Source organism: Furipterus horrens, unplaced genomic scaffold, assembly GCF_987537825.1.
Source record: "Furipterus horrens unplaced genomic scaffold, mFurHor1.1.pri manual_scaffold_17, whole genome shotgun sequence".
NCBI lineage: Eukaryota > Metazoa > Chordata > Mammalia > Chiroptera > Furipteridae > Furipterus > Furipterus horrens.
Genome location: NW_028327187.1, coordinates 105,797,108 through 105,819,585, shown reverse-complemented (window position 1 = coordinate 105,819,585; position 22,478 = coordinate 105,797,108). Strand labels below are relative to the sequence as shown.

General features: G+C 40.0%; 1 protein-coding gene across 1 annotated transcript; it reads right to left on the bottom strand.

The window, feature by feature from the left end:
• Positions 1-13,825: 13,825 nt before the first annotated feature.
• Positions 13,826-16,574, bottom strand: LOC149991767 (heat shock transcription factor, Y-linked-like). The gene is made up of 3 exons (XM_090264161.1): positions 16,062-16,574; positions 14,806-15,385; positions 13,826-13,965 (listed from the first exon to the last, which is right to left on the bottom strand). Exons 1-3 carry the CDS (start codon positions 16,572-16,574, stop codon positions 13,826-13,828), a joined length of 1,233 nt encoding a protein of 410 aa, XP_090120287.1.
• Between the last annotated feature and the right edge of the window lie 5,904 nt (positions 16,575-22,478).

Sequence of the window (22,478 nt, the reverse complement as noted above, 5' to 3'; positions counted from 1 at the left end):
AAAAATTTTTAAAAATGGAAGAAAGGGGCATTTACCCACTGGCTTCCATCTCCTACTTGTCAAGAGCTGCCCCAAGGATTGACTCCCTAGTACTTCCTAGTTGGACAGATTCGAGTTCAATGCAGTCAAGGGCCAAGCAACAAGCTCCAGGCAGCCAAGGCCACTTGCTGTAAGATTACATATCCAAATGGCTGGTTGCAACAGTGATGGCTAGAGAAAAGGTGGGCTAAGATGATGTGGGGGTTCACAAGAGGTGTACAAAACACCATCCAAAAGCCCCATCAGAAGCCAGTATTTTAGAAACTCCGATGAATACTTCAATAGGAAACTCAATACAGGCTTAGTGCAATGCCATCTTAGATAACGTCTCTTTCTTTAAAAAACAATGTCAACAATAATATAGCTCCCATTTTGAAAGGAAAAACATGTAAGAGTCAGATACAATTTATCAAAGTTGAATTTAAACTCTTCCCTAAATGCCCCTGTCTACTGTTATTATTCCACTTAATACTCACATCAAACTGAAGTTCAAATCAGATCAGACAAGAAAAAGAATATAAAATATATACTCAAAATCCCTCCACATAAAACATAACTCCTGGTAACATTTTAGCCTCTTTTCTTCCAGTCTTTGTCTATATATGTGTTTGTACACATGTTGCAGTTTATCTCAATTTCAAGACCCAAGTTCTTAACTTTTGGCCTAGCAGACACACTGCTTCCCTTGGCCCTTCCTAATGGCCCATCCCCATATCTCCTATCTTGAATGCTCTCTCCCCCACACCAATCTACACCTTTTTAGAATCCTACCTCCCTTTCAAGACCCAGAAAAACTACAACTTCCTAATTATCTTTTCTTCCTACTCCCTCCTATTTGGTTACTTCTATCTCATTTTAACTCCCACCATCCTTTGAACTTTATTCGTGAACTGTATACTTTTATTTCAAGCACAGGACACCAGAGTGCTATATGTATTAAATGTAGTGTTTGTGGACTGTACCCTCTTCCCATGCCCAATCCCCTATTTCCATCTTAATGGACTGCCATTTCTGTGAGAACAGGGCTTGTCTTATCCATCTCTTTTATTCCTCACAGTGCTCACCACAGTGTCTTGCCCATAGAAGGACCTCAATGAATCCTTGTTGAATTCATGAATGAATGTTAAAATTATCTCAGCTATAAGCCATGCATCACAAGTCTTGATACTTGTTAACTATACCCAGGCAAATATTAAAACTCTATGTATGCCATTGTAGATATGAAAAGCCATGGGGTTCCAAATGCATTTTGCTTCGGAGTGTTACTGAGGTAATATCACAGTACGCCATGGATACCATTAGGAGAAAGCATTCAGAGCCATACTGTCTGCACCTCTCAACAAATGAACAACTTCACTCAGCATAAGGCCTGTAAGTGCAAGTGCACTCTGCAGATGTCAAATAAGCAAGTGAGCCAAGCCATACCACTTCCTTTTCCCACCCTCCAATCTCCTGCAGAGGCCTCTATTTGGCAGAAACCAACCAGCAAGGGAAGCTAGGTGATACTGCTCAAAGAGGTCAGCCTCCCTGGGGCACAGATCAGGGGAGAAAGAGAACTACAAAGATTGTGGCTGGAGAAGAGAATGCAGAGAGGATAGGACGTGGTTTGATAATGGCATTCACGGCTTCTCCCGTTGCCTATGAGCTGGAGCTTCTCATCTGGACAAGATGTCTATGTACTGTGGTAACACACTACTACTAAACACATAGGGCCTGTGTGATTTACCTGCCAATCCTGTCCCTCACAAGTCAACATATTGTCATAGTGATGCTTTACATTGGCTCGTGACTAGTGGCATGCAGAACACATTCCAGTCACACACCTGTTCATTTTTCAATATTAGAACCACGTGATCCTGAACCCAGAACTGCATTGCGACACATCCTCTCTATCCTGATCATTAATGGCCTGTCATATAAGGAAAAATACATGAGCTTTCCTGTGAGCCATAGTGCTGGCCTTAGCTGGAGTACAGTAGCTTGCTGTAGTATAAGTTCAGCATGCCAATAAACTGTTCATGGTTTTGCCACAGTCCTTGTCCCAACAGGAGCTTCTCCTAATAATTCATCCCTAGGTTTTCCGGGTTCCAGTCATTCTATCAAATCCATCATGACAGCCCAGGCATCTGTAAATCATAGTGTTATACTTTCCTCTTCACTAACTTCTTCAGAGAACAGGTTTATAACATTTATCTCTGTCCACTGAGTTGATATCCTTGTCTTCCCATCTGTCTGGGGTGTCAAATTACTAATTGGCCACTACCTTTCAATAACATGTACTCTGAAGATACCTGGCTGCCTCATCAGTACACCACACTTGCTTTTGAGGAGCCAATGTCATTTTGGGATGGTGTGTGACATGGGGGGGCCCAATGCTCTGCTATTTACACGTTATCTGGCACTTTTCTGGAAGGCACAAACCTCTGTGGGGACAGACTTAGCCAAATCCTGTGTATACTGTTTCTTCTTTGTTATGGAAGCCATTTGGGCCTGATCAACCTTGTGGGAGAACAGTCCTGCACTGCCTAACCTAGAATGGGAATATCCAACTGAAAGGATATGGTATACTTTTATTTCTTCCCAGACACACACATGACCAGCAACATACTAACAGCTCTTTCTCAAAATCTGAGCTTCCAGGAAGTATCAGATTCAGAATTTTAGGGGGTCACTGGTTTGGTCTCCCCACTGGTTTTGCAAAAAGTTCAAGTAGGCCTCATTGATATCCAGTTAGACCTGGTGTGTATGTGTATGTATATATATATATATATATACATACACACACACGCACACTCTGTTTTAATTTTTTCTAGAGCAATAACCTATTCAATTACCTACTCAAGTTTATGTCTCTTCAACATAGCTCAGTGATGGCAACCAATAATTCCCCAAGTGGGGTTGTGTGATTCTGAGTTCTGGAGACCATGTATGTTTTAAGGTGGGTAGTTTTAAAGCTATTAATTTATTCCAATTGGTATTATTTTGTTTTTCCTACCCACCCACTGAATTCCAAAGAATATAACAGAACTTATCAGCCCTTGGATATTTTTTTCATTTAATTTGCTACTCTGTACTGTATATGGCCCACAACTATGATTAGGTGTGCTACACCATTATATCCACCCTCCCTATTAATTAGAAGTTCATTGATGTGATGATGGACTTATCTAATGGAGAATAGTTTGTGCACTCTAAGTCTCAGAAAATTTTCTACCATCAGAAGGCAAATTTTCATAACCCAGTGGCAAAATGATAGAGGCATATTGTAAATTTTCCCAATAAAAAGCAAAGTGGGGTCAGTGGGCCCATAATATTGGGATAAAGAAACTGAGATCTGTCGAGTCAATTACTTCATGCTGTGTACCCAGGCATGAATGACATGGTTCTAGACTCTAATAAGTCATTTCTGCAACTAACACAATTCCACAGTAGGAGATGAGAATTGCTTATGTCCTTTCTTTCCCGCTTTGTAGATCTGTTTGCTAAAAAGCCAGTTTATCCTTCTTAAGTTTTTGCTAAAGAAATTTAAGCCAGTAACTCCTGGGAAGAGAGGAAAATGTGTATTTTTTAAAGTTTTCTGTGAATACTTGACATTTCTGGTTTTATAAGTCAAAAAAGTGTTTAAATATTGGCAATTACATGTGGTTCAACTGTGCTCCCACACAGGAGGCACCCAACATACGAGGAAGTAGAAAAAGAATAAATCATTTCCTGAGAAAAGGTAAGGATTAAGATGACGATTATTGTTCTGAGCCCCGTGTTTTAAATGTCTTAAATATTTCTTTCAAAAAAGTTAAGTGTTGGAAGAAAATGATACTTTTGAAGAAGGAAATACAAATGGTCACTATAATCTAGATATTTTTTATAAAGAGTGGCAAATCCCTAAGTAGCAGGGGGTTGTTTTTCAACAGCAATTTGTTCATTCTATTGATGGCTTAAGTTATTGTCTTTTTGAATATGTATGTTAGCCTTACAAAGTGAATAAAAATTACATCATGCTACATTACATATAAGTGTATTGGCTCAGTATAGCCCATGTGCACATTTTCTCCTCACAGAAATAGTAATTTTAATGATGTTGACTTTGTACACCTTTAGGTGGGCATGTAATTTCCAGTTACTCATAGTGCCTTATATGTTGCCACTTCACATATTTGTTAAGTGCATGTGCCACAAGTCATGTGAATTTGACCCACGAAGGCATTTGAATTTGAAATCCCTGCTATTCATAATGATGCACAAATTACATAGGACCTATTCACTTGATTGAAGTGCTGGTGCCATTTACTTGGCTGAGGAAAATATGAAAAATAGTTCTGCTTTAAACAGTAAGCTATTATGCCATATTGCAAACTGATTCAGCTTGAAAATAACCTGTTTTTGAGCTTTTGAGAAACAAGTATTGTATGAAGTGAAGTACCTGGAAAATTTATCAAGAGAAAAAGTAAATTTGAAAGTGAGAACTGATGTGATGCCCCCCCCCAAAAAAGCCTGAAAGATAAAAGTATTTAGAAAATAATAGAAGTTTACTTGCAATAAAATTCAAGGGAGTCAGACTTCAAAAGGAATAGTTTGACTGTGTATGTCTTTGTGTGCGTGTATGTGAATGTTTAACAGAAATGTAAGATGATCTTTAGTCTGTTTATTGTAGAAAAAATGACAACTTTCTCATGTCATTATTAAACCCATAAAGGCTGTGCATTTCTTCTGACATCAGCATTGCTAAAGTCAGGGCTAGAGTTTTTCGGGCCACATGAGTCCTGTTTTAGAGGCAATGTGCAAGATGCTGTTCCTTGAAGGGTCAGGTAATCTTTTTACTTTTGGTTTATTGCGGGGTACGAAGTGATTTTCCCCTAATTGCAAAACATGGTGCATGTGCTTGTTTATAAGTGAACCAGGGCAAAATATCAGTTTTGCCTCCACAATGAAGAGGGCTTTCAAGTTAGATAACTGAGTTGGACCCCAGCTCCACTGTTTACAAGCTGCTAGTGCCCAACAACATGCTCACTGTCCTGTTATTCCTGAGTCCCACATCTGGACTACATTCCTCAGCATGCATATAGTTCCATGTAGCCCTGTGACTGAGTTCTGGAATAGAAGTGACACGTGCCATTCCAGGCCCAGCCCATCAAAACCTTCCAAGTGCAATTCTCCATGTCCTTTCCCCATCTGCCACCTATGAAGAGTGTACTCTAAAAACCCCGAGGTGGGTGAAGGCAAAAATCAAGGAACCCTGAATAGCTGCATGCAGCAGAACTCCATTTCCCTCATCCCCACTAACCTGCATGGGGCTGGGTATGAGCAAGAAAGAAACTTTAAAATCACAGATCTATTGGGTTCTTTGTTACAGCTTCTGGCCTATACTGACAAATACACTGTGTGACAGTGGCAAAGTTACCGAACTTCTCTAAACTCAGCATCATCATCAATAAACTGAGATGAACATTGTATCTGATTTAGGTGGCTGGTGTGAAGATTTACTAAGAAAATATCTACTAGTGAGCACAATGGTTGACACACTGAACAATCAATAAAGATTACCTGTTAGAATGGTTCTACATGCATGTTAGCTATTACAATGTTATATGTATTACAAAAGTAGAAAATGGCACCATTTCTTCTGCTTGGTAATCTCTCTCTATACTCGATCACATGCAGAAACCAGTCTGATTAAGTACTCCTTTGAAGATCTGGAGTCCCATAGGGCTGGGATTAATGTTGAACTGGATAAGTCACCATTACAACAGCTGCTGCTTGAACCGCTGGAGTGTACCCAATCTCTCTCTAAATTGAAAACTCTGAGAAATCACTATCAGGCATTATATCCACAAGCACAAAAAGCTCCCGAGCTTCAAACCACCATGGAGTCAAAAGAACATGAGGCTACCCTGAGACCACGCCAATTACAAAGGATGCTGCTTCTACTGTCATCATGAATTACAGTGTACTGAGGTCCCACAGGGTGTAGTACTTAATAAATGCCCTTGATTAATAGATGTTAACTAATTACACCTAGAGAATCCTCATCCACCCAAGGCAAGTAATACAATATACCAAGTGGGGAATTCTGCTTTCTCATTTAGATCCTTGGAATGCCTTTGCATGTCCTTCAGGTAGGATACTGAGGCAAAGGAGGATCTGTCCTATTTGAAGGCTGCCCTGTTCTAATGCCTAAATCAGAGACCTGCATGCATTGACTCTAAAACCTCTTTATCAGCAGGCTCCTAAATCAGGTTTTAGAGAACGCAAGTCAGGTTAAATTCCTAAATAGGAGGGAAATGGGTCAGACCCCAACTTGAGTTGGTTCCCAGCTTGATTTCATCTGCTCATCATACTGTAGAATGTAAGGGAAATGGTTTTAGCTTCTAGGGTGTAGCAGGATCACAGATTTTTTTCTTTTGAGAACTTGATGAAAGCTAGGAATCCTCTCTCCAGAAAAAAAAAATTCAAGGAGTTTACAGACCCTCCCATTCTTATCTGTAACTCTGCAGCAGTGGCTCTCACACTGGAGCAGGAAACTGAATGAGAATCCCCTTGCGGGCCTTTTAGAAAAGAGGGCTGGGACCCATGTCCAGGATTTCTGATTCCTGGAGTGGATGGAGCCTGAGTATTTGCATGTCTAACACATTCTCAGTGCTGCACCTGTGCTGCCCTGGGAGTCACAGGCTGACAACCATCACTCAAGACCTCTAAAAGCACAAGTTGAAAATACAGTATCTCCTCCAAGGAGCCCACTAGAGAGCATTTCAAATGCTGGGAACAGGGGCCCATCAATAAGTCAGTCATAGGGCAGGAGAGAAAAGGGGCACACTCTCAGCAACACTGAGCTCTCTGAGAAGTGCCCTTCAGAAAACACTCACCTTAGAGCAAGTGAAACCGGTGTCCTCTCTGATTCCTTTGTTTCTCTTTCCCAATCTGTCCCAATGTGTGCATGTATGTGGGTCTTCAGATGATTGAGTTTGCTTCTGTTCCTCTCTTACTATCCCCGATTTCTCCCGCTCTACACATTATTACAATAGGAAACTGTTTTTCAGATTTTAAAATTTGCTGTAGCTATTCAGTAAAGTTCTGTTACTCATAGTATTCATTTCTTTATCCAGTAAATTGAGTATTTTATATTTCTAAGAACATAAAATACTAAAGGCTCTTGAAATTTTTCCTAGGATAACTCACATATTGTTTAATGGGAAAAAAATATCCCCATCTTTCTCTGTACAAGCACTATCCAGTAGAACTTTCTGCTATGGCAGAAATGTTCTGATTCTCCATTATTCAACCAGATAGCCATTGGCCACATGTGGCTACTGAGCACCTAAAATATGGCTAGCATGACTGAGGAAGTAAGTGCTTTTAAATATGTAGCCATATGTTGCTGGTGACTATCATATTGAAAATGGAGTTCTGTATTATCTACCTTGAACATTATATAAAGTATATGTACAGGGTGGAGATGTGTTTTAAAATCTCTCAAGCTATCCTATATCACCTTAACATTAAAATAGAAATTAGAAATGAATCCATTTCTGTAGCCTTTTCATGAATCTGATTTACAGTTGCACAAGGAGTTGTTTTGATTTAACATACTACTCATAATAATAATAATTTTTAATAAAGTCATATTAAATGAGGAAGAGATTTTTTTCTACCAGATACCTAGAAGCAGAAATCCTTTTATCCAGGGAGTAATATAACCAACCTTGTGTGTGCATCTGTCGGACCAGCTCTGTTTGCTCCACTTCAGCAGGGACTATGAAGTGGCAGCACGAACATCCCAGGCATTCATTAGTAGACACAGACAATCACTCTGAACCCTGCTGGTCACTAACCAGTGAGTCTTATTGCAGTCTCCAGACAAATTATCTCAATTCCAGTTTTGGTGATGCCTTGGGGTCTCAAGAGATGCCAAATATTTAAGAATGTCTCAAAATTACTTTGAGTTCACTTTAATTTCAAGGTGAATACATATATGCCATGCAGTCCCTTTTCAAAGTTAGTGTGAGAAATTAAGTAAACAGAAAATGTTATAATTCCAAAAGGATGGTGGAAACAGTGTCCAACCTTTCATTTTAAAATCTCTCAAAAAAGCATCCAAATTGGAAAGGAAGAAGTAAATTTGTCATTATTTACAGATCACATATTAGATATAGAAAACCCTAAAGATAACACCAAAAAAAAAATCTATTAGAACCAATAAATGAATTCAGTAAAGTTGCAGGATACAAAATATACAAAAATCTGTTGCAGTTCTATACACTAATAATGAACTATCTGAAGGAGAAATTGAGAAAATAATCCCATTTACAATTATATTAAAAAGAATAAAACACCTAGGAGTAGGTTTAACCAAGGAAGTGAAAGACCTGTACAATGAAAACTATAAGGTGTTGATGTTGATGAAAGAAATTGAAGAAGACAAAAAAGAAAGTTGTTCCATACTCATGAATTAGAATAATATTATTAAAATGTCCATACTACCAAAATCCATCCACAGATTCAATGAAATTCCTGCTAAATCTTCAACGGCATTTTTCACAGAAAAAAAACAATCAATCCATTTGTATGGAACCACAAAAGACCCCAAAGGGCCAAAGTAATCTTGAGAAAGGAAAACAAAGCTGTAGGCATCACACTCCCAAATTTCAAACTATATTACAAAGCTATAGTAATCAACACAGTACAGCACTGGCATAAAAATAGACACTGATAGGACTTCTGGCCAAGATAGAGGTGTAGACAGACACGCTGCATCTCCCTCCACAAATAAGAAGAAATACAACTACCTCAAAACTAGAAATAACCAGAAGTTCCAGAAAATCAAACAACATGGAAGTCCAGCAAACAAAATATAAAGAAGAAATATTCATCCAGGCAGGTAGGAGGGATGGAGCCGTGGCTGAGAGGATGCAGTGTGGTGGCGGCAGCGGCAGCAACAGTGGTTAACAGTGGCAGGCTGGCGGAAAGCGCACTCACACGTTTTAAAAAGTCAGGAGGGACACCTGGGGAGCGTTCCCAGCTCCTTTCTTGACCTCCCAGCTCACAGTCCCAGCACTGGGAAAATCAAGGCTCATTGCTTCTGACTCTGCAGACCTGTGGGGGTTGGGGTGGAAGCAGAAACTGCCGGTCTCCCCAGAGTCCGCCTGTTTAAAGGGCTCCCGTGGTCCTAGAACGTCCGCAGACCCACCCACTCTGGGAACGACGGCAAGGGCAGGAGCTAGTGGGGCGACAGTCCAGTGAAGAAGTGGGAGAGGTGCCTGGAAAAGGGGCAAGTGCTGGGCTGGCAGTATTGTTCCCTCTCAGACCCATCCCCCCACATACAGCACCACAACGTGGTGAAACACATCGCCCTGGACTGACGAATCCATAAGGCTCCACCCCTTACAACATAACAGGAGCAACAGCTCTACCTGGGACACGGAGGCAAATGAACACAGGAGCCTGTCAGAATGAGGAGACAGAGAAGTATGGCCCAAAGAGGGAAATGGGGCAAGGTTCCATTGGGAGAACTAAGCGATGAGGAGATAGCCGGCCTCACAGACGAGGAGATAGAAAACATAACAGATGCAGAGTTCAAAACACTGGTGATAAAGATGCTCACAGGCTTGACAGATATGCTCGAGTATGGCAAACGCATAAGAGAAGAAGTGAAGGCTATGCTAAGTGAAGCAAAGGAAAATCCACACAAAACCAATGGTGAAGGGAAGGAAACCAGGGTTCAAATCAATGAGTTGGAACATAAGGAAGAACAAAACAGTCAACCAGTTCAGAATGAGGAAGCAAGAATTGAATAAAATGAGGAAAACTTCCCAAATTTTGCCAAGGAGATGAATATACAGGTGTGGGAAGTATGGAGGGTCCCGGGCAAGCTGGACCCAGAGGGGACCACACCACGATGCATATTGACTGAGATGCCAAAGGATAAAGATAAAGAGAGTCCTAGGGGCATCAAGAGAGAGGCGGAGAGTTGCCTACAGGGGGGTGCCTATAGAACTATCAGCTGATTTCTCAGAGGATACTTTGCAGGCAGGAAGGGACTGGCAAGCAGTATTCAATGTGATGAAAGGCAACCTGCAACCAAGATTACTCTATCCAGCAAAGTTATCATTTGGAATGGAAGGGCACATGAAATGCTTCCCAGACAAGGTGAAGCTAAAGGAGCTCATCATCACCAAGCCACTATCATATGAAATGTCAAAGGGACTTACTTAAGAAAAAGAAGATCAAAACTATGAACAGTAAAATGACAACAAACTCACAACTATCAACAACTGAATCTAAAAAATGAAAACAAAATCCAAGTAAGCAAACCAGAATAGGAATAGAATCATAGGAATGGGTATCATTTGGAGGGTTATCAGCTGGGAGGGGGAGAAATGGAGAAATGGTACAGGGACTAAGAAGCATAATCAGTTGGTACAAAATAGACAGGGGGGTGTTAAGAATAATATAGGAAAGGGTGAAGTCAAAGAACTTATATGCGCGACCCATGGACATGAACTAAGGGGGGTGGGATTGCTGGAGGGAAGGGGGTTATTGAGCAGAGGGGAGCAAAGGGAAAAAATTGGGACTACTGTAATAACATAATCAACAAAATATACTCAAAAAAAAAATACACTGGCTAATGGACTAGAATAGAGAGCCCAGAAATAAACACATGCATTTATGGCCAACTAATTTTCAACAAGGATGCCAAGAATACACAATGAGGAAAGGATAGTATCTTCAATATACATATGGTGTTAGGAAAACTGGACAGCCACATGCAAAAGAATGAAACTTGACCACTATCTTATACCATACATAAAAATAACTCTAAATGGATTAAATTCATACACTAAGACAGAAAACTTTAGAAGAAAACATAGGGGTAAGATTCTTGACATGGGTATTGCAATGATTTTTTTTTTTTTTATGTGACACCAAAAGCAAAGACAATGAAACAAACAAGTGGGACTACATCAAACTAAAAAGGTGTTGCACAGCCAAGGGAACAAACAACAAAATGAAAAGGCAACATGTTGAATGGGAAAAAATATTTGCAAAGTATGTATCTGGTAGGGGTTAATATTTAAAACATAAAGAGTTCATACAACTAAATAGCAAAGAAACAAAATCTGATTTAAAAATTGGGCAGAGGAGCTACATAGATATTTTTCCCAAGAAGACACACAGATGGCCAACAGGTGCATTAAATGATGTTCAACATCACTCATCATCAGAGAAATGCAAATCAAAGCCACAATGAGATACCACCTCACACCTGTTAGAATAGCTATTATCAACAAGACAAGAGATAAAGAGTTGGCAAAAATATGGAGAGAGGGCAACACTTATACACTGTTGGTGGGGATGTGAATTGGTGTAGCCACTGTGGAAAACAATATGAAGGGTCCTCAAAAAGTTGAAAATAGAACTACCATGTGTTCCAGCTATTCTACTTCTGGGTATTTATCCAAAGGAAACCAAAACACTAACTTGAAGAGATAAATGCACCCTCATACAGTGGATTGAGCGTCGGCCTGCGAGCTAAGTGTCGCTGGTTCGATCTTCCAGTCAGGGCACATCAGAGAAGGAAAACTCTGACTCCAAAAAACCTCCGCTGCCTTGCGGCATACCTCTTCAGAGGAAAGGCTAAGGGAGTAAACCCCGACAGAAAATCCGGAGCCGGAGTCCCTAAGGCGGTTTGACGTTGTAGTCAACACCGGCAACTCCTGCGGCGCACCTGAACCCAAGCTGTATCGACTCCGTCTTTCCCTTGGACCCTTCAGCTGCGAAGAGAGGGGGGGGTCTGCTGCATGGGCAACAGCAGACCCTCCATATTACCCTGCCCAGGCTCTGTAGCTTCAGCGTCATCGCAAGATGTCGATTCAACACAGGAGGAGACAGATACCGTGTCACTCCCGAGTCGGACTGCACAGCCATTCTCGGCGGTGCAGATAGACTCTTAAGAAGCTACACCATCGTCTCTCGAGACGGACGGCTGCCGACGACGACGATTGACTCTTCTTTAACATTTTGGAGAAGTTTGACAAGGATAGGTATCAAATCTTCTTCTAATGGTAAGTAGACCTCACTCGTGAGGCCATCTAGTTCTGGACTTGTATTTCTGAGAGATTTCTGGCAGTTTTTTTCAATTTCTCCACTGTTGATTGTTTGTTCATTGATTGATTGATTGGTCTGTTTAAAGGTTACCATTGCTCATATTCTGTCTGGTTAGGCTATGCATTTATGGAAGTATTTGCATTTTCTCTGCTATTAATTGTGTCCCATAAAGCCTTTCATATTTTTTTTAAGAGAGGAAGAGAAACATCCATGTGTGAGGGAAACATTGATTGGTTTCCTTTCACATGCACTCAACTGGGAAACAGGCCTGCAACCCAGGCATGTGCCCTGATTGGGAATTGAACTGGTAGCTTTTCAGGTCATAGGCCAGTGCTTGTTCCCCTGAGCCACACCAGCCAGAGCCGTCTTTTTTATTCTTTGTATGATCATTACTATTTCTGTCGCGTCTGTTCTAACTTCTCCTTTCTTGTTTCTGGTTTTTGTATTTGAAAATATATCCTCCATACAATTAAACTTACTAGCAAAGCAGAAGATAAAGATTTCATGGTTATGTCAATAAAAATGGAAAAATACAATAAAGATTAAAAGAAAAATTAAAAAGCTAAATTTGAAGAAATAGAATAAAATACAGCTATATTTACAATTAAAAAAAAAAAAGATGTTGCCTTAAAAAATTGTACTAGTATACTAAGAACAAAAGAGTACTTTCTTACCTGCTAATGGGTCTACTACAAACTCACAATAAACAATGTGCAGTTGACCCTTCAAGAACACACAGGTGAACTGTGTGGGTCCATCTACATGTTTTCAATAAATACATACAGTACTGTATGTTTATCTTATAATTTTATTAATACTTGCTTTTCTTTAGCTTATGTTATCATAAGAATACAGTATATACTACATATACCATACAAAATACGTTCATGTAGACAACCAATAAGTTAAATTTCAGGAGGAGGAGTCAAAACTTTTGACTGTGCAGGATGTGTGTACCCCCATCTCACCAACCTACTCTTGCCTTAGTTCAGGGATCAACTGTTGTTATAAATAAAAGTTTAAAAGGTCCACTAAAATTAGGAAGAGACGCTAAAGGACCTTTTAATCCCATATAATGAAAGCTCCAGCTAGTTCAAAGAAACAAGGAAAATATAAGAAAAACTAAAACACACACTTGTCATCTGCTGATTGGGTGAGGTCCTCCATACTTAGCTCAAGAGAATGTACAACCAATTAGAACTAATGCCCTCCTTGCTATAAGTACTTTAAGGCAAGTAAGCGCTGCCAACACTTCCATGAAAATATGATTAAAGTTTAAAAAAACACAAACGGAACAGGTATGCAGCCACTTACTAGATGTAGCTACCATGGCTTCGATACCCAAAGGAAAAAGGATGATTAATAGCAACTGTTCCTCCGGAATATGTGTGTAAAGTGATTAAACAACATATGATATTATAACTTTGATAATAAATTTAAAATGACCAAGTTGAATTATAAACCAACACTGAGGGGACTGCTATTAGAAAATAATCATAATTCCTATGAACAGTGGGAAAGATTATGACCGTTTTTGCACACGTAGGAAAAATCAAGTGTGTTCAGTCTTTATCATTGGTGTTACCAGCAGTCATGCCTGAAATAAGGGCAGGGTCTGGCCCTCCCTATGATCTTTATTCTCTGAGGCGTCTAGGAACTGTACTTCTGATCCTGTCTGGAGACAGTCTCAACCTGGGCCCTCATGACAGCTGCTTCCACCTCTAACATCACCCATGTTTTCTCCCAGGCAGCTCTCATTTCCTGCATCCTGGTCATGTCCTCTCAGCTCTCTGATCTGTGTCTCCATTACAAGTGTCTGCCAGTCTGCTTTAGGCATAACAGTGAGAACTAGTCAGCCCTCAAGCACCAGCCCCCTCCCTGGCATTTCTTTTCTCTAGAGAGCCCCCTATCTCTAGCAGGGTCTCACTATTGCCTTAGGGAATCACTAATACACCTTCTCACACTAGTGGAGGTGCCCAAACCACCAGTATGGGAAAGGTGGCAATTAACTCACCCACCCGGCCCGTACAACAGGGGCTCGTATATATGTGAAATTAGACAAAAGTGGCATGGGGCCAATCACTGTGAGATAGCATGGCTCTTGTGAACTAAGGAAATCTCTTAGATAAGGGTGACTTGGGGAAATAAATGCACATAGAGCCATGGATCCTGTCAACGGTCACTCTGACAAACCACTAATGTAGGCCCTCATTTGATTTATCCTGGACTATTTCACAATTCTTGAAAATTCAGTTCCTTTTTTTTTTTTTTTTGGTTTGTTTACTTTCATTTTCCTTTTAAACAGTAATTACATATAATTTACTTAGAGGTGGGTATGTTAAATATCCTTGTTAATGACCAAAAACACATTAAAAACTATTAAATATCCTATCACGGAAATAAAGCATCGTTTTACTCTTAACTACTTCAAAAATAAGGACAATGAAACCATAACTGTGAACCTCTCAATTTATTTTTCGAAAAGTGAGTTGCATACATTTTTATAATATATGTCAACATAAATTTTAATTTTTGCTTTCGGTAGTTCTTTGGTAGATCAGTTGTAATTATGATGATATGTATATAATGAAGGTAGTTGAGGAGCTGATCTTAAAAGAGAGGCAGCAGATGCATCAGTTCTCATTGGCATTGGGAAGCATGGGTTGCCTGCTGGTTGCAGGTTAGTAGGAAGACTATCATTGATTGATGGATGAAGATATGTGTTTGCGAGAGTGGAAGGCTCCACCATTCTTTCAGGATAACTTCCCCGTAAGGGAGAAATATTGTAGTTCTGAGAAGCAGTGGTGGTTGTAATGGAATTCAAATTGTGGGTATCTTCCTGAGTGGAGCTGCTATGTGAATGCACAGGGGCAGTGGTCAACTGCTTTGAGGTAGCACATTGATTCATTACAAGTTGTTCTGATGGTCTAAATAAACTAGATGGTAGAGCAGCACAATCACTTCTGATGGGTGAAGTTGTCTTAGCAATTAATTGGCTGGTAGAAGGATTTCTTAGTAGAGGCTCACTTAAGTTTGTGGAATGTGAAAATACACTTAGCCCACTCATTTCAGCAACAAAACCATAATTGTCATTATCCACATGATCCTCTGCTCCAAAGTGCTTCTTGTTGAAATCTTGAACTAACGAAGATGCTGAAGAAGCATTTTTAAGCCTAACTCTTCTTTTCATTCTTACTAATAGTTGGGGACAGCCTCGTTTAAAATTGGGATTATGATAGAACTGTAACTGAAAACAAAGGAGAATCTTAATTGCTGACCTTTCAAACCAAGATACAAGACTGTAACAAACCTGGTCTATAAAACAAGATTTCAGTTTCATCACATAACGTTAAAGTGATCAAACAATACATGTCCAGGTGTTCCCAACCCCCAGGCTTCTATGAGGACACCCATCAGCTGTTAGGAATCAGGCTACATGGCATTCGGTACTCCCTGAACTCCACCCACTGATTCTTCCACCACATGCCCACCCCCACAATCCCCAAAACTACCTATCCATGGAAAATTTTGCTGCTGTGAAACTGGTCCCTGGTTCCAAAAACGTCTGCGACTGAGAGGTATACTGTCGATATATGTAAATGTTTTTTATTAAGCACAGACATTTAGTTATGTGTCACATGTGAAAATGTGTCGTGTATTTCCAGTAACTGAGACTCTATCCCCTATTGGTTCCAAGAACTTTATTTAAATAGAGTTCAATGGGAAGGTTCAAAGTTATGAGAAATTTTTCTTATAAGCTTGACTGTTGATTCCCAAACAGTCCGAAAGTTAGAAAAGTATGTGAACAGTGTTTTATATGATTTTTAAAATATAGCTTGAGCTCATATAAGTGAGCATACTTTTTTATAAAATGAAATGGTATATATTTCCTATGTAAGTTGTATGTGAAAATTTCTAAATACCTTGTTTAACACTGAGACTCCTTTTTCTTCTGCCAGGAAGCCAGCTAGAGAAGCAGATCTTTGAAACTGATGTTGCTCTTTACGAAATCCATAAAGGTTCAGCTGCCGAACTAAACTTTTCATATTATGAGTCTTAAATATTCTGAAAGGAGTCTTTCTTCCCAAAACTTCTTTCTTGAAGAGTTCTTCATTAATCACTATGGAAGTTCCCTTCTCGTCCCACCAAATAGACTTAAACTGATCACTTTCAACTATTTTCCACAGTTTTCTGGGAAAGGTTGTAGAGAGAAAATCATTGTCTTCATCTGGTTTGGAGACACACAATGTGGAACGGGGTATTTTTATCAAGGTTTCCTCACACAAAGCCTGAAATGCAATTTCTTCAATCAGAGACCTCAAGTCCAAGTCCCCAGGGTATGTGTGGTCACATAAGGCAGGTCTAATGGAGGTTTCTGAATCAGTTGATCCTTCTTTAGGGGAAACATCTTGAAATTCTGAAGAAATACGTGCCATCTCAAATAACTTTGTCTTTACCTGCTCTCGACATCGGCATTATTTTGAACACTGCCGTTTCAAAGGCTGTCTTGACAGGCCTACACGGATCAGCTGCTCAAACCATAGTGGTTCTGAACCTGAGTAGCTGTGATGTCACAAAATGACTAGTCTCCTAGCAACTAAATGTATCATTCAGCTAGTGTTTCCTTCTCACTCCAGAAATTTTATTCAGTTAATATTTAATATAGGCCAGTTCTGTATTAAGTAGCCAAAAAATGAGATCTGCAGAATCTCACTGCTATAGATTTTTTAGAAATAAAACATAAATACATAAACCTTATTGGTCCCTAAACTAAAAGTAATTCCCTCCCTTCTGTATACATAGTCTTACTAAATGAATGCCATTACAAAGGACCAGTAAGTGAACAAAGAAGTTATTAAAACAAAACAATGGTTTCCTTAAGTTCTGTAAGTTAAAACTGAAATATGTGGATAATCTGTATTTGAAAAAGGGGTCATAGCCATAGAGACAGGAAGGAGATCTGTGACAATGAGGGGAGCGGATAGGGGAAAATGTAAAACACTGTTTAAGCACTATGGGGCTTCCTTTAAAGATACAAAAAGATGGAGGGACTTGAGAGCTGATGGTGTACATTACCCAGATTCTAAAGCCACTAAGTAGTATACTTAGTAGGGACTCTGATTCCAAAAAACCTCCGCTGCCTTGCGGCATACCTCTTCAGGGGAAAGGCTAAGGGAGTAAACCCCGACAGAAAATCCGGAGCCGGAGTCCCTAAGGCGGTTTGACGTTGTAGTCAACACCGGCAACTCCTGCGGCGCACCTGAAGCCAAGCTGTATTGACTCCGTCTTTCCCTTGGACCCTTCAGCTGCGAAGAGAGGGGGGCTCTGCTGCATGGGCAACAGCAGACCCTCCATATCACCCTGCCCAGGCTCTGTAGCTTCAGCTTCACTGGAGAGGACACTCCAGCGTCATCGCAAGATGTCGATTCAACACGGGAGGAGACAGATACCGTGTCGCTCCCGAGTCGGACTGCACAGCCATTCTCGGCGGTGCAGATAGACTCTTAAGAAGCTACACCATCGTCTCTCAAGACGGACGGCTGCCGACGACATCACAGTATTATTTTAGCCATATGCACACACACACAGACACACACAGAGAGGGGGGAATATTATGCAGCCATTAAAAAGAAGGAAGCTGCAGCATTATTTACAAACACCAAGATATGGAAGCAGCCCAAGTGTGTATCAATAGATGAGTGGATAAAACAACTATGGAACAGTTACACAATGGAATACTACTCGGCCATTAAAAAAAGAAAATTTTACCCTTTCCAACAGTATGGATGGACTTGGAGAACATTATGCTAAATGAACTAAGCCAGTTAGAGAAAGACAGACGTCATATGATTTCACTAATATGCAAAATCTAATGAACAAACTGAACTAACAAGCAAAACAGACAGACTCATAGAGAGCAAACTGCAGCTAAGGTGGGGCGAGGTTAGGGGGTGGCGGTACTGAACAAAAGGAACAAGGACTCATGGACATAGACAACAATGTGGTGATTGCTGGGGGGAGAGGAGTGAGTATAAGGGGACTAAGTGGTAATGGGAAAAGGTAAAATAAAATATAAATAAAATAAAGGAAGTCTTGTCATTTGTGACAACATGGATGGAACTTGAGGGCATTAAGCTAAGTGAAATAAGTCAGACATAAAAAGACAAATACTGTATGATCTCACTTATATGTGGAATCTAAAAAAAAAAAAAAGAAAACAAGACAAATCAACAATAACAACAGAGAACAGATTCATGGTTGCCAGAGGCGTAGTGGGGTTGTATAAAGTGGTTGAAAGTAGTCAAAAGATAGAAACTTTGAGGAACAAAAGGTATGACCATAAAATAAATAAGTGCTGCACATGCAATGTACAACATGGTGACCACAGTTAATCACATTGTATTGTGTATTTGAAAGTGCTAAGAGAAGAAACTTTAAAAGTCTCATCAAAAATAATTGTAACTATGTATGATAATGGATGTTAACTGGACTTTTTGTGGTTACCATTTCACTCTGTATACAAATAGCATATCATGCTGTGACCTGAAACTAATATAATATTGTATGTCAATTATAACTCATTAAAAATTTTTTAATTAAAATCTTTTATTAGAGCTTTGTTTCACAGTATTTGATTCAACTGTTTACTAAACAGAAAGAGCAGCATAGTTGGTCCTTAGTTTTGAGTTGGCTTAGAAAATGTAAAAATTAAAACCTAGTAGAGACTACATGTACCTGTGAAGGCCTTAAAATCCATGCAATGAAAATTGAAAACAAATCAGATCTCACTGTCTGTCTTCAATTGTTGTCCATTAATTCCATCTTCACCAAGAACTCATACCACTAGCCAAAATTCTTTGGGGTAAATCTGAGTTTTCCCAATGCTTATCAGTACATTTGTGTTTAAGATAAGACCTTATATTTGCACTGGAATTAAAAACTGATTGATTGCTTTTCTCGACACTGGCCTTCAATCCTAATCACAACACTAGGAGGTGGGTATTACAGTCTCACTTTTACAGATGAGGAAATTTAGACTCAAAGGTCTAAGTAATTGGAAAGTGATCTATTTAAACAGACAGGTAGGTAGAAAAGAAATCTAAGTCTAATTTGCAGAAAAGTAGGACTGGGTCAGAGGACTGGGGAATCATATCAAACTCCCCACTGTCTTAAACATAATACATTTAGAGAAGTGAAATTGCCATTTCACATTGAATTAACCAGAAGGAACACAGCCCATGCTGTCCCAAGGCAGATTAATGGGGGCAGAATTTGAGAAAATGCCCTTGAGCCTTCTTAAAGTACATGTTATTGCATGTAAAAGTTTTACAGATCTTTATTTCTGAATCAAGGATCAACACGTTGTGTGAGCTGTCTATGAAGGCAGGGCTTTTTCTCTTGAAATCAGTCAGAAGCCTGAAACCTCTAAATGTTTAGCATAATAAATCACCTTAATATCTCTCACTGTGCTAAGTTGTTATCCAATTAGTGTAATGTAAGCCAAGTCTGTGGAAGGAGCTAGCCAACTCAGTTTAAACCTATTAAGGAAATTTGCTTACCCCTCAATTGACCTGTTTTGAACACTGAGCCATATTTTCAGGGACAGATTAAGAAACAGATTCCAGCCTGAATATAGCAGACTCTTTCTCCTTTAAATTAAATCTATATGAGGAGCATAGAACTTTTACAGCCTTTATTTAAAGTTGCAACACGAAGTGATATTCTGTTGAACAGTTTTCGGGTAGCTATGGCAACAATGATTATCACCACATACTACCAACCAAAATAACACCTGCATCCACGTCTATTCTAAACCCTTAATTAAAGCGAAAAGCCCAATTCAAATTTCCAGTTGGTAAATTTGGGAGAAAACTTCAACAAAAATGTTGGAAAATATATTTAGGTTTTGCTTCTGTGTTTGGTTCATGGAGGTTTTTTTTTTTTGTTTTTTTTTTTTGTTGTTGTTGTTGTTGTTGTTTTTTTTTTTTTTTCAGGATAACTTACAGTCTGACTCTTCCTGCCCACGCCAGAAGCACCCACACTGTTAAGTTTCTGGAGAAACAGAGGTTTCAGCATTTCCTTTTCTAAGGAGTTAATCAGTAATGAGAGCTCCAGGGGCCAAAAGAAAAGTACTCCTTTGAAACAATTTTATATGTGCATAAGAATGTTATGTTTGTTTTTAGTTTGGGTTTTTTTGTTTGTTTGTTTGTTTTGTTTTTTGTACAGAAAGGAAGGGAGGTTGAGGGAAGGAAAACAAGAAATGGGGGTGAAGACTGAAGAGAAAGCAAGGTAGGAAAATGAAAAGAGGGAAACTGCATGAAGGAAGCTAGGTAAATGAACCTCTGAACAAAAAAAGGGGGCAAACTATTCAAATCTGCAAGGGGAAAGCTTGCACGGTCCATGAAAACTGAAATCAGGCCTCATACGGGCAGAGACTGGGAGGTTCTGTAGTAGAGTGATCACAGGACCAATTTCATCTCCTCTGCTCTATAACTTCCAATGCCCTCCCACTCCAACTCACTTTGACTTGCTTTAGCCAATAGGATATTAACAAATATGAGGCAGGCAGAGACTTGACAAGGGCTTGTGTGAAGAGGTTTGCTTCTTCCCATCCTCACGACTGCTATGAGAACATTCTTTGGGCTTGCCTGCTGGTGAATGAAAGACATGTGGAGGAGAGCTGATGTGTTCCTGTCTTGCCAGCCAGTACCATCTTAGATAGGCTGACAGCTGGCATACTGGGAGACACTGGAACCAGCCCAGCCAGTATCAAGAAAGCTGCTTGGGTCAACTGGCAGCTGACTATGGACACAGGCGTGAGCCCTGCCTGAATCAGGAACGTAAATGTATGTTGTATGTCACCAAAAACATTTGCTATGCAGCATTACAATGGCAATAGGTAACTGATACAAGTATATACCCTGCTAATTAAGGACTTTCTATCTGCTTTATATTAATGCTTCCTAACACATAATCTTGTGAATAGGTCCATAGAAAAAAATGAAATGTAGAATTGTTACCATACGTAGTTAGCTAGTTATTAATAAGAGAAAGAACAAAGTGAATTGGACATTGACCTTCATAAAATGTGGAGCATAAGCCTGTCTCCTTAGCCAGGAAGCTACAGTTTCACACACTCCATGGGATTACAGCATTTCTCCACCAGCTAGATTAACATTCTTCCCCTCTCTCCTCAAGGACTGGATTGCTGAGGGGTGCAGGGGGAGGTGCTTGACCACAGAGGCCTGTCAGTTCAACTAGGAGGTGGACCCCATTAAGCCCACGAAACCTTGGGAAGTTGATTGGTCATTTTGAAAAAGCTCCTGGTTATAACCCCAGTGGAACAGAGAACCCATCTCTCTCTCTCTCCCTCCCTCCCTCTCTCGCTCTCACTCTCAGTGACCCACGCTCACCCCATTCACTATGTGGCCTTAGCAGCCATGTGTCTGATGGTCATGCAGACTCCAAGTGCAGGCTCCAGGAAGGAGTAAGGGTACAGCAGCAGAGCAATGAGTTGCAGCTGGGAATGCAAGCTAAGTTAGCTGCAGGATGAGAAAGACTGGACTGAACTAACCTTACCATGGAGCAGGATCTCTGTACATTGACTCTATTTCTGACCGTGATTTTCTGGCAGGACAAATAGACATGGGACCTTGGGAACCCAGGATGGGAAGTCTTTTGAGTTTGCATCAAGCACCCAAATAAACCTTACCACCAGATCTCGTCCTCCCTTGTGGGTCCCAAAAAATGTTTTTCTCGTGACACTATAAGGACTCCGCTTCCACCAGCAATGGAATGATCCTAAAATAAATAGAGAAAATGCAAATTTTTCAACATAGTACATGTTGTTAGCCACCAAAATAAAACGCAAAACATTCTCCAAAATAAGGTCATTGGGATGCTAGAACCACAAAAGAACTTGGAAAGAATCCAGCCAATCCAGTTGTAGGATAAATTGAATTTAAATCATTAAAAGGATACAAGCAACCTTTATTCATAGACACTAATGCTGCACCGACTAATGGACTAAGGAGTTTGCAAATTCCCAGGTGCCCTCTAAATTGCAGCTGAATAGCTATAACAATAAAAACAGTTTTCTCCAACTGTGGGCTTGAGGGTAAACAAGGTAGGTGATCCCTGGCGAATCTGTGCTGCCAACTGCAAGAACAGAGGGTAACAGCTGCGATCAACACCACACTCCCTAGCCTACCATAAATATAACAAATGAATTGTCATTGGAACAAAAAAGAAAACCTTGAAAATATATGTGAAAGAGTACTGCATTTACCTTCTGAAAACTGTACAGTACACAGAAAAAATAACTGGTAAATGGACAATAC

Coding starts and splice junctions, on each gene's coding strand:
- LOC149991767 (XM_090264161.1), bottom strand. CDS start 16,574: ATGGCACGTATTTCTTCAGAATTTCAAGATGTTTCCCCTAAAGAAGGA. Junction 15,386..16,061: donor GAGTCTCAGTGTTAAACAAG/GTATTTAGAAAT, acceptor CTTTGTTTTCAG/TTACAGTTCTATCATAATCC. Junction 13,966..14,805: donor TACTAACCTGCAACCAGCAG/GCAACCCATGCT, acceptor TTATGCCTAAAG/CAGACTGGCAGACACTTGTA.